General features: G+C 54.1%; 1 protein-coding gene across 5 annotated transcripts in view; it reads right to left on the bottom strand.

The window, feature by feature from the left end:
• Nucleotides 1-12,186, bottom strand: part of samd11 (sterile alpha motif domain containing 11) — a 72,247-nt gene that overhangs the window by 3,171 nt on the left and 56,890 nt on the right. For all 5 annotated transcript variants that reach the window (XM_035389179.1, XM_035389180.1, XM_035389181.1 and 2 more), the window contains exons 7-10: nt 8,781-8,925; nt 2,967-3,082; nt 2,444-2,522; nt 597-1,312 (exon numbers count right to left, since the gene is read on the bottom strand). In XM_035389179.1, coding sequence (XP_035245070.1) covers nt 597-1,312; nt 2,444-2,522; nt 2,967-3,082; nt 8,781-8,925 — 1,056 coding nt within the window. The remainder of the gene's footprint in view (nt 1-596; nt 1,313-2,443; nt 2,523-2,966; nt 3,083-8,780; nt 8,926-12,186) is intronic.

Genomic DNA, 12,186 nt, shown 5'->3' with positions numbered 1-12,186 from the left:
GCCGCGACGCGTCCGACGGACGTCGCTCGCCGCCGGCCTCCCGCCAGGCACTTCCTCATTCCGCGGACGTTTTTTTGCTTTTGTTTAAGGAAACCAGGCTGGCGATACGACATTCCGCGCAGGCCTGAGATCCTCGAGCGGCCGTTCTGCCGCGCGGTGAAGAAAGAGCCCAGCTCAGCTCAGCTCAGCTCAGCTCAGCTCAGCTCAGCTCAGCTCAGCTCGCGCGGGCAGGACAGCAGACATCCAGAGGGTGTTTCAGGGGAACACTGTGTCAAGCGACTCCTTCATTCCATTCCAAAACCAAAGCTCCTGTCTCAGTCTGCTTCCCTAATATTATCAGGCAGTATGGACCTTACTTAAAAACTGTGAAGAAAGTTTGCCAGATAAAGATATAGCTTTTCTGGATGGAGAAAAGGCAGTTTTTTTTTTTTCGTTTTTTTTTTTTTGAATTTCACAAACTTTTAAACAAACTTCATACAAATGTACTAACTGAATACACTAAACAAGCACAACTGAATCTTGTGTCTCCATAAAAATGACATGAATTTTTTACATGTGTAAATTGGAAAGGCCCTGTGGTGCTGAGGGGAACTCACCGCTGTGGAAGTAGGGGCTGTACGGGAAGCCGAAGGGGAAGGTCTGTGCTGGAAACGGGGGGAAGGTCCCGGGTGGGAGGTATTTGGCCTCGCTCTTGCCCATCCCCGGGGTGAAGGCCTGGTGGCTGGGGGAGGCGGGTCCCGCGGAGCTGCAGGGGGCGCTGAGCCGTCCGGACGCCTCGCCCAAATCTTTCCCTCCCTCGCCGGGCTTGGCCCCGTCCTTGCCCTGCCCCAGGTCGGATCCGGCGGCGTGGCCGTCGGCCTTGGCTGGGCCCTCCAGCCGGTCCTCGCCCACCTCCGCCTCGCTCTCCGAGTCCTTCATCTCCTCGTCCCGCCCGTCGGCCCCGCCTTCGTGCATACGCCCCTCCCCCTGCGAGTCCTTGGCCTGGGCGGGCCCCTCGTGTGGGTCCCCGCGGGCGTGGCCCCCTTTCCGCGAGCTCTTGCGGGACCCGGGCTCCTTGGGTGGCGCGCACCCCGGCGCCCCCTGGTGGTTGAGGGAGAGCAGCGGCGCGCTGCTGTGGCGCAGCACCAGCATGGCGTTGCGGCGGTTCAGCTCCTCCCGTAGCGGGTGCCCCTCGGGGATTTCGTGCAGGCTGCGCAGGGCGGGGTGGTCCGGGGGCAGGCCGGGGTGCAACCCCAGGGGGTCCCCAAAAATCCTCTGCCGATGCAGCGTCTCCAGCTCCTTCTGCCTCAGCAGCTCCGCCGACATCTCCAGCCTGCCAGCGCACACACACACGCGCACACACACACACACACACACGCACACACACGCATACACACACACACATACACACAGCTCAATACATACTCAACCAAAGAGTCCAAAATAGCCTGTCTACTTGGTTCTCAGTCACTGCTGTTAAAATTCACACTTGGCCATACAGAGTCAGAGTAGCTTTCAAATTCATCATATTCAGTCACAGATTATGTAAGATAAAAGATTTCCAGTTTGTATTTATCTATTTTAGTTGCTGTGCTTGTAATATATAAAATTTGATGGGTATTTCTCATGTAGAGACAGATTCTGTGTAACATTAAAGGGTAACAAAAACAGTATTTGGTACAAATTCGGTGGTACTTTGTTGCAGCATTAACATAGATCAACAATAACATTAACGTAGATCTGTAATGTATGGTTAAGAGGTTTCCAGTAAATAGATTGGCTTGTAATTGCCCACTGGCGAGAATAGGTGTCAGAGATTCTAACGCGATTGCTTTATGATGTGCATTTGCCGTCAATTAGCCATTCAGATTCACTTAGCATTCAGTTAGCCAGGTCAGGTGTTAATTGCCACACTGCTTTTACAAAAGCAAGGACATTCAGCATTGCCCGCCACTGATAAGGTGTCTTCGTAAAAAAAAGTGAGGGCCGTTCTTTTATCTATTTATTTGTTTAACTGTCCTCTCCGCAGCACTGTGTGAGGTATTTACCACACACAGCACTAAGCAGAAACACAGATCCACTGGCACACGATGTAAACTCAACTTGCTTAGTCAAGCTCACGTTCAGTTCACGTTTTGTTTCATCATCTTTCTCTTCTTCCGCCATTTTGAACGCCCAGATTGTGTACTGTAAGCCTGCCGCTCGCCCTGCTGCAACATCGCTACGCTGGCCTCCAGTCCACCGGGGGAGCTGCTATTGCGCGAGAGGAACGAGGAACCTGACCGAAACCCTGGCCTCCTACTCAAGGGTACGGCCCAACAGGACTCCTGCAGGTCAGTCAGGGACTCGTTTAGACAATGGGGAAGCACGGAAGCTACCTCGGCCGAACAAACCGCCCGCTAGCCCTCAAACGTAACGACCGTTTTAAAAAGCCCGGGCCTCCGTCAGTCCCACAATGCACTACCTTGCCAGGTTCTGTTTCCGGAGCATCTCCTGCTGCCGCGCGAACATCTCCGCCTGCGCCGGCTGCAGGAAGCCGTATCCTGTGGGGGAGGGAAGCAGTCACACATTTCAGTAAAATCCGTCCAATCCGGCGACAGAACGCCAAGCATTATTTAAATTGTACTCTTTTGTACTCCGTTTCTGAACTGTACTCTGTTCTTAGTTTATGATAAAATGGTATGTCGTATGCCGTATGCCTCTCTGCTTGTAGCAGGACAATGGTGAAATTTACAATGAGGAACCCCCCCCCCCCCCCCCCCCCCTCCAATTTTAGAAAAAACCATTACCTATTTCTTTCTGTTCGTTTTCTCTAAGGCCTGTGGCCACTGCAGCTCTCTGCAGTATTTATGATTGTTTATTGACTTGATATGAATTGTGGCTCAGAGGTTAAAAGTCAGCCGGAAAGGGTCCTCTGTAGGCAGTATATTTCGTTGGGGTGTGTGTGTGTGTGTGTGTGGGGGTGGTGGGGAGGGGGTGTGACTTACCTGGAGCCTGGCACAAAGCAGACGGCAGGCTCAGGAACGGGGGCCGCAGGTGGGGTCCCAGCGCGATGTGCGGGGCGGTTTGCGGGGACAGGAGGGGCGGAGGGTGTGAAATATCCCTGTGGGACGGACACAAAAAAAAGGAACGCTGTGATTCGCTGCGAAACGCACGTCGTACGATTCACGGTAAAAAATGTGGCACTGCTTATTTTACCGAAAACGCTAGCGGTGCTATAAAAAAATTGTTGAATAATATGCGTCTGGTGGACTGGAGATCTACGGCACGGTCGCGAGAGGAAATGGCATGGCGAGCAACAAAGATCTCCCGGGTTGGACTGAGCAGATATTTGGGAATGAAAAACAATGATGATAAAAACACAAGCAGTGTCCTGATCACCAGAGCCAGTGCACTGGAGCCCCTCAGCATCGCAGCGTCGTGTGTACAAAATAACGGCACCGCAGAACCAACCACAGATGGGAATGATATTGCAGTTTTTTTTCTTTGTCTTATTTTTAATCCGCTGAGCATATGTGCTCGCGAGTTGCAACCCCCCCCCCCCCCCCATTAGTCTTGCCAGCAGGGATGTTGTCAACCCCCCCCCCCCCCACTCAAAAAAAAAAAAAACGCGCACACACACACACACACACCCTCGTACAAAGACAGAATACACAATAAGAGCGCGCCGCAGTTCGACAGCTGGGTCGGGGCCTTTGCCAGAGGCTGTTTCTCCTTCCCTGCAAGGTAGTGTGTCACGCTTGCATTATGAAGCCCATTGATTACGTTTATTAACATTTTTTACTGAGTGGCCATGGACAGGCTCCCATCCTGAGCGCTTGGAAACAGAGAATTTAAGCGCAACAAACAAAAACAGGGCGGGACGAGCGAGCGCCAGGAGGTTTTAGGAGAACACGGTCAGTGCTGGAGCGCGGGGGTCCCCAGCATCCCCTGTGGGGGTCCCTTTTCCCGCCCCTCTGTTGATGCGGGTCGCTGTGGGCCTCTCCGGCCCTGCTTGCCCCCCCCCAAACTCCCCCCCCCCCCCCCTACCCCGAAGGCCACGGCTCACCGCCCCCCCCCCCCCCCCGCCACCCCCAACCCCCCCCCACCCCCACACCCCTTGTATTTTCGTACCCTTTCTCTGCCTTCGCCTGCTCCAGAAGCCCGTGTTTGTGCGCTGCTGGAGCCCGCGAGCAAAAAAGGGCAGGCGAGGGGGGGGGGCAGGGGGGAGGAGGGGGGTGGCGGGAAGCGAGGAGGCGAGAGCGAGAGGCGAAGCGAGGCGGGGGGAGGCGAGGGAGGGAGCGAGGCGGGGGGTGGGGGGGGTCGAATCTCCGATCGACCCGCTGCAGCTGAAATGTTAATGCTAATCGCGTAGCCGCGCCGCCGGCGCCTCGCGCTCCAGTGGCAGCTCCAATTAATCTTGGAGGGGAGGGGGGGGGCGGGGGGGGGGGGGGGGGGGCGCGGCGCGTGACCTCCGGCCCGGGGGAGGCAGGGGGGAGGCGGGCGGGCAGGCAGGCAGGCAGGCAGGCAGCGGAGCGGGGCCAGCGCTGCTTATGTAATTACACTGTGAAGTGTGTAATCACCTGGCCTAATCCCTCAGGCCTCGCAATTAGTCCCAGACCCGCGGTGGCCGGGGCCCGCCAGCCCCCGCGCCGCCCCGGACGGCCCGCGGATGAGTAACGGCCAATTAAAGCTGCATGAGCAGAGCCGGGAGGCGTAATTAGCTGTAATCATGGGAGAGGGAGGGGGGCGGGGGTGGGGGGGTGGGGGGGGGGGAGATGTGGGGGGAGATGGAGGGGTGGAGGGTGGGGGGGGGGGGTTGGGACGTGCCCCGCAGACGTGCTGCTCGCTTTATGGGAAGCAATTTAGGAGCGAGGGAGGCATTAACCGTTTCACTCTGGGCTGGGAAGGCGGAAAGGCTCGGGAGAGGCATGGTGGTTTTCGCGGAATGGCGCACTCCTCAACCCCTGACCATAGAGTGCCCACAGTGCGTTCCTCTGCTCTTGCATCTATAGGCGAAGCTAGCTATGGACGTCCATTACTATACAGCTATTGCATTACAGTTCATACTTTTAACAATTCATACTCCTCTGCCTCAGTACTGATCACAGTGATTATAATGAGTCTGTCCATTGGTCTATCTCTGTCTGTCATTGTACAGAACGCACATTACAGGCAACACACTGACACACAGGGCTGAGCAAGGAGAAGGAGAAGGAGAGAGAATTACCCTGTAATAGGTGGCAAAATGCTGACAATTTATCAATGTATTTAGCTTCTATAAGCTATATTTTGCAGTGGACACGCATATTAACATACATTTAAATGTGGAATAGGGAGCTTTTTTCCGCGGTGCATTTTCAGGCAGGAACAGATCCTCTGTCGGATCGTTATTGCGTTCCAGTTTCGCTCACACAGGACGCTGACCGATCTTTAGACTGAGCTCTTCTCCGATACTCCTGTAAAGGGGCCTGGCCAAGGAGCCGGCAGGGCAGGGCAGGCAAGCGGAGAGGAGAAGGAGACGGGGTACACCATGCTCTGTCCCATTCCACAAACACAAGCCACGAGGGGCCCCAAAACTCCACACGCAGCTGCAAAGCAGAGTCCCTGACAGGGAACCCATTATCATTTAATAATTAAAAAACTCCCAAAGGACCCCACTTCTAGCCCCACTAAGCAGCAGTGAGCATTACCACACACACACACACACACACACTTACATATTCTCACACACACAAAGGCATGAAAAATTGTTAGTGGGTAATTGACTGAAGGAAGGTTTTCTTTTTTTCCCCACCTTAAGTGGAGAACCACGAGCACTATTGTACTTTTTCAAATGAAAAGGCTCCAGCTCCCCTCCTCTTCCTAACACGGGAGGGGACGAAGAGGCTGCGTTCTCTTCACCTGCGAGCAGGTGCCCGACCAGACCGAAATCCAACCGGGAGCCACGGAAACACGAGACCGGAAAGCTCAACTGTAATTTCAAACCCATCCTTCTGAAAAAAAAAAAACTGGAAATGCATTCAGAAACGCACGCGGCTCTCCTGATGACCTTTTTTTGTTCCCCCCCCCCCTCCAGACGACGGAAACGGCGCCGAGCTCTCCGAGCTTTCGACCACTCGGCGTTTGGCGCGCCCCCCCCCCCCCCCCCCCTCCCCCCGCCCCCCCTAATGACGGGAACGCGGGGGATTAAAAAACCCCGGGCTCCGCAGGAACACATTTGCAAAGGAAGCTCATTAAAATGTATGAAGCTCCCGCTTCCCCTTCTCCACCCCCCCACCCACCCACCCCCCACCCCCTCCCCTACCTCCGCCCGCCCCACGCCTAGACCAATGTCTGCTCGAAACTGCTCCCCTCCCTCCCTCCCTCCCTCCCTCCCGTGCCAAAAACATTCGGATTTGCCAATTACTAAAATGTGATCCGCCATTTAAGCCGGGACGAGCGGCAGCCCGCGCTTTAAAAATATCGATCCGCTCGGTGATTTGTTTTCGACAATATCTGCTAATGGCCTCCTGACTATCAATTAGGACGCAGCGCTGGAGGGTTTGCGCTCGGGGCCTGAAGATTTTTCGAGCAGGCTCGTTCAGCTCCTCCCGCTCGGGCCAATCGCCTCTCAGACAGTCAGAGGGGGAGAGAGCCACACATCTGCCCCCTAACAGCGGACACAAAACCGTAGAGAATCCTGATTTTCATAGATACTTTCAAAAATAAATAGAGCCAAAATTAGTAGTTTGCATCGTAAGCCCCATTTTTACAGTCTATGTATACAAAATGAAAAATGTATTAATTTCGTCTTTTTGTATTTTGATTTTTTTTGTAAGGCTGAAAGGTTATTGTGTATCTTTAAGAGTACCGACTGGAGCCAATGAAAGAGTTAAACAGAGAGAGAGAGAGAGAGAGGGGAGAGAAGAGGAGAGGAGAAAAAAAATCAACATCCTCTCGCCCCCGACCTGCACAGCACGTAGGTCTGCCTAACGCGAGCGCACACACACACGCACACGCACACACGCACACACACGCACACACACACACGCGCTCACCGCGGTCCTGTGTGGCTAATTATTCTCTGCAGCGAAAACCCGCGGCGACTGGCTGACCGGATCGGCGCTGCTCTCCCGACAGGAAGCCGGGATGGAAATTTTACACCCCCGCGCGCCCGCAGTGCGGCGGCGGCGGCGCGGCGGCCCGGCGGCGGCCAGCCTCCCTCCTCCCGCTCGGCCCATTATTGACACTCGGGCTCCTCGCGCCACATAAATAATCGACAGCCAATTACCCCCGCTGCCTGGATTCTGTTTGCGGGTTGGGGGCGGGGGGGGGGGGGGGTAAGGGGGTTTGCAGAGGGAGGGGGAGGGAGGGGGAAGCGGGGAGGGGGGGGTGGGGGTTGCGAGGCGCGCGTCGCCAGGACGGTCGGCTCGACCCTGAGCCGCCGGTCCGCCCAGGCAGCCTCGCCGGCACTTCCTGACGAGATCAAATTGAACAGGCCCGCGGACAGATAATGCACACTGGTTGATCCAATTACCGCAAATTTCGATTTCTTTTCCTCCCGCCCCTCCACTCCCCACCCTCCCCCGCCCTCCCCTCCCTGCGTTCTTCCCATTTTCTCCGTCCCGCGGTGAACGCCTCCTCGCAGTCGGGCCCCCGGCCCCCCGGCCCCCCGTTCATGCAGTATTCATTGGTATAGGGGCCCGGGTTCGTTATTACGCTGAAATATTCATGCGGTTTTACTGAGCGCTTCTTTCCACGTCTTTTCCCCCGTTTTTGTTTGCGAGGCTGGAGGGCTGGAACGGGGGGCGGGGTGGGGTGGGGGGGGGAGGGAGGTTTAGGGAATCAGTTTTGGGGCAAGGGGGGTTTAGGAATGGGGTTCTGGGATGGGGGGGGGGGGGGTGAGGCTTAGGGATGGGTGGTTAGGGATGGGGGTTTAAGGACGAGTGGTTAGGGACGGAGTTTGGCGGTGTTAGGGTCAGGGACGCTGTTTAGGGACGGGGTTTTGGGACGGGGGTTTCAGGACGGGGTTTTGGGACGGGGTGGGGGTGTTAGGGTCAGGGACGCTGTTTAGGGACGGGGTTTCGGGACGGGGGGTTAAAGGGGCGGGGAGGGGGGTGCGGGCAGGCACCCCGTCCCTGCGCACATGTCCGTGACACACGCTTGATTCTTTGCGGATGTTCCCGGCCTTGCCTGCTGCCTCCCCCTCAGACGTCCCGCGCCATGTGGACCAGACAGAAAGTGATACCATGTGTGCGACCGGGAAGGTCTGGGGCTGCCTCTCGCCCGGCCAGAGGAGGAGAGGAACCTCTGCTATTTCAGCTCCAGCCCTGCTGGCTCTCCCCTCTCCCTCTTTCCCCCCTTCCCTCCTTCCCTCCTTCCCTCTCACTCACTCACTCGCTCACTCACTCACACACAAAAGCGCCACTCACATCTGAGCAGGGTTTCAGAGCTTTGCGGTGCTAGCAGCCTTCTGTTCGGTCAAGCGGCTTTAAAGGCTTTGCAAACCATCCCTGAACAAGCCTGCTTCTGTCCCCCGAACCGTTTCGAGCGCGTCTGTGTTTGTGTGCGTACGTGCCACTGACAGCGTGCCTACGCGTGCGTGCGCGCGACTGTGTTCGGTAGATATTTCTGCACACCTGACTGCACGTGCATCTGAGCGTGCGAATGGGCGATGTGCGTGTTTGACCCCCGGTCGCCGGGGCGACGTGTGCGTTTGACCCCTGGTCGCCGTGGCGACGCGTGCGTTTCACCCCTGGTCGCCGTGGCGACGCATGCGTTTGACCCCTTGTCGCCGGGGTGACGCGTGCGCTTGACCCTCGCGGCGCTCGGCGGCTCACCTCTCGGGGAAGTGCGCGTCGCGGTGCTGCGGCAGGCCCTGCTTGCGCCGCTGGCTGGACGAGCTTCCTGCCGACGGCAGGTGGGCCTCCATGGCGCCCTGGTTCCGCACCGCCGCCACCGCCTCCTGGCGAGCACGCAACAGGTCTGAGAGAGAGAGAGAGAGATTTGAGATTTAAAAACCCTTTTATTGGGACATCGTTCAGCCACAGAAATTACTGTACTTCAAAATAAAAATAATAGACAATCAACATAAAGAGAAAAACTATCAAAAAAAACTAACCACAGGCAGAAAAGAGAGAATAGATAGAGAAAAGAGACAGAGAGAGAGAGAGAGAGAGAGAGGGAGGGAGAGAGAGAGAGAGGGAGAGAGGAAGGGAGGAAGAGAGAGGGAGAGAGGGAGAGAGAGGGAGGGAGGGAGGGAAGGAGAGAGAGAGAGGGAGAGAGAGAGAGGGAGAAAGGGAGGGAGGGACAGAGAGAGACAATGAAACAGAGGGAGAGCGAGAGAAAAGAGAAAGAAAGACGGAGAAGGAAAGAGGGATAGCGAGAGGGAGGAAAGGAGAAGTAGAGAGAGAGGAAAGGAGAAGTAGAGAGAGAGGGGGGTGGAGAGAAAGCGAGAAAGCAAGAGTGAGAAAGAGAATGAAGAGGGAAAGAACGAGAGAAAGAGTGAGAGAGAAAGAAGGGGGAGAGGGAGAGCGAGAGGGAGAGAGAGAAAGAAGGGGGAGAGGGAGAGAGAGAAGGAAATTGAGAGAGAGAGAGAGAGAGAGTCCACTTTAGCCCCAGTACTTCTGACATTAGAATCTGATCTTCTGATCTACACTCCACTTTGAAAATCCACAACAAATACTCATAGTATGCATACCGCATATTCCTGTGCACATACAGACAAGCATATAGGTAAATATTTGCCGACGGATAGCTTAGCACCGAATAACAAACAACACACCGCACGTATTGTGACCTCCGTTGGGATACAAAAATTTTGCACAGATATGAAAAAAAAAAAAATTCTCCTGAGGTATGGTGAGAATTTCAATTTAAAGGCGTCTGTTTCTGAGGCGAGTCGAGGCGGAGGCAACAGTGTTCAACCTTTGGGTTCATGGTATTAGCACACAGCTCCAGCTACCTGATTACACAGCTACCGGAACAGCTCGATGAGAATTCAATTCATTAATAGAAAATTCCAGAAATATACACACACGTCAACAGCGTAATGCATGCCACACTATTCATTTCTCATTTATGGACGTAATATAAAATACCCTGTGTTTGGGTTCTGAGCACAGCTGCACACTTTAAAAAAAAAAAAAAACTTTAGAACACTTTGCATTTGGAGATGAAAAGTGATTGGCTCAAAATCCCTGACCATAACCACAGTCATTTCCCTTAACAGCGTGAATACTTTAATGATATTTCAGGGGTTTTTTTTTTTTTTTTTTTTTTTTTTTTTGCAATAACAGTAAATGCTGAGCAATTTCTACAATTCCAAATTACCGCTTCTAAAAACACAAAATAAAAGTAAACAAACAACATGCATTTCCAATCAAGGATAATTACAGGGAATTAATGACCCCCTTTTATAGCCATGACTAAGTTGTTAAGCCATGCAATAACCACAGAGGCACACACACACACACACAAACACAGAAAAACACACACACACACACACACACACACACAAGCGCACACACACACACACACACACACACACAAACACAGAAAAACACACACACACACACACACACAAACAAACACAGAAAACACACACACACACAGAGAAACACACACACACGCGCACATACACACACACACACACACACACAGAATAAACACAGGCAGACCATTTCTCTGAGAATAAAACCCAGGGAAAGTACTTGGTCACACCAATAAGTAACTATAAATCAGCCTTGTGAAAATCCCCAGCCAGGAGTGTGTTGATGCTGCTAGCTAAACCCTTTCCTTGGGATCCATTTTTAAACGCTAACTAGCTTTCTACAGTTAACATATTTTTTTATATTTTTAACTTTCAGAGATGTGAAAAAAGACCACTGTGAGGTTAGTGCTTGTTCATTTTCAGAGAATAGATGTGAAGGGAAAGAGAAAGACTTTGTGGACCCCAAAACAGGTTAAATAGTCTGTCGCTATCAATGGCTAGCTGATATGGACGAATTACTATGTTCTATGGATAACAGCGCCTGCTGAGCGGCTGCGATTAAATGCAATGCACAGCAAAGTAACGTGATTGGTTTGCATGAATCAGTGATTCATAACACACGGAAGCTCCGCCCACCGCGGAACCGTCCAACACGGGACGCCCTTTTTAATAAATGTGTTTCAGCCAGCAGAGGGGTGGAGACCCTGGACGATGACAGTGATTTGGCTGGATCCAGGCCCCCGCAGAGGCCCCGCCCAAAGGAACGAGCATGAGGTCATCGACAATCTGGAAGCGGTGCCTCCAATGAACGACCGTTAAACACAAAATCCATCATCCTCTCCATTCTTTCACCGGCTTTAATGACAGGACGCCCGCGGGACCAGCGCGTGGGATTTTGATGGCCTGTGCATGAGGATCGGGGAGATAGCGGGTTGGGTATTAATTCGCCTGTTTATTGATCTGTTTTTTGACCTGATAACGTGGGGGGATTCACAGTTTGTTATTCCCTTCAGCACCAGGAATGGGAGAGCCAGTAGGGGCCGGACAACTTGGGGAGGGAGGCTCCACCAGGCAGAACTCAAAATGCTCTCCTCACGTTGATGACCAATGGCGACAGCCAATGAGGAAACTCCTCCTTGGATCTGCCGACAACAAGCACCCCGGCAACAGGCAGGCTTTTTTTGTGTGTTGCTGTTGTTGTTAGTAATGGTTCCCCTTCAAGTCCTCATTCCATCATAATTCTACGTACACTTTGCACGGTAAAGGGAACTCAGATTGACTTCAAGGCAACTGAGGGCTACTCTTCTCTGAGTCGACCCCTGGTCCTCCTTCCTAGCCAATCAAAGAACTCGGTCACAGGGTTAGCCACATCCCCAAGGGGTCAGCCTTACAAACAGTCCATAGGACAGTGAGGCGAAGGTGGGGGGGGGGGGACGGATGCGTGTTGAAGATGAGAGACAGCATGACGGCAGTCAGCAACCACTTGTTTCATCAGCAGTTGGCCACGTATTGCGTCAGGGCAGACGCACGTTAACTAGTCTTGCCCCCCCTCCTAACCCAGACACGCCCCTGTCCCCCTCGCAGCCGCCACCTCCCCTTTGTTTGACGGTTGCCCCCGGCAGCGGGGCCGCCGCACCTGACCGCGAGACGGGAGCGGCCCGCCGTCACAAAAGGAGCCGCCGCCGCCGCCGCCGCCGCGGGAGCCGCCCGGCTTCGGGTTTCCCGCGCCCGCGCGTTCCTGCAGACGTTTTTTT

Source organism: Anguilla anguilla, chromosome 13 (assembly GCF_013347855.1).
Source record: "Anguilla anguilla isolate fAngAng1 chromosome 13, fAngAng1.pri, whole genome shotgun sequence".
In the NCBI taxonomy this organism is placed as follows: domain Eukaryota; kingdom Metazoa; phylum Chordata; class Actinopteri; order Anguilliformes; family Anguillidae; genus Anguilla; species Anguilla anguilla.
This window is presented reverse-complemented; position numbering and strand designations above follow the sequence as displayed.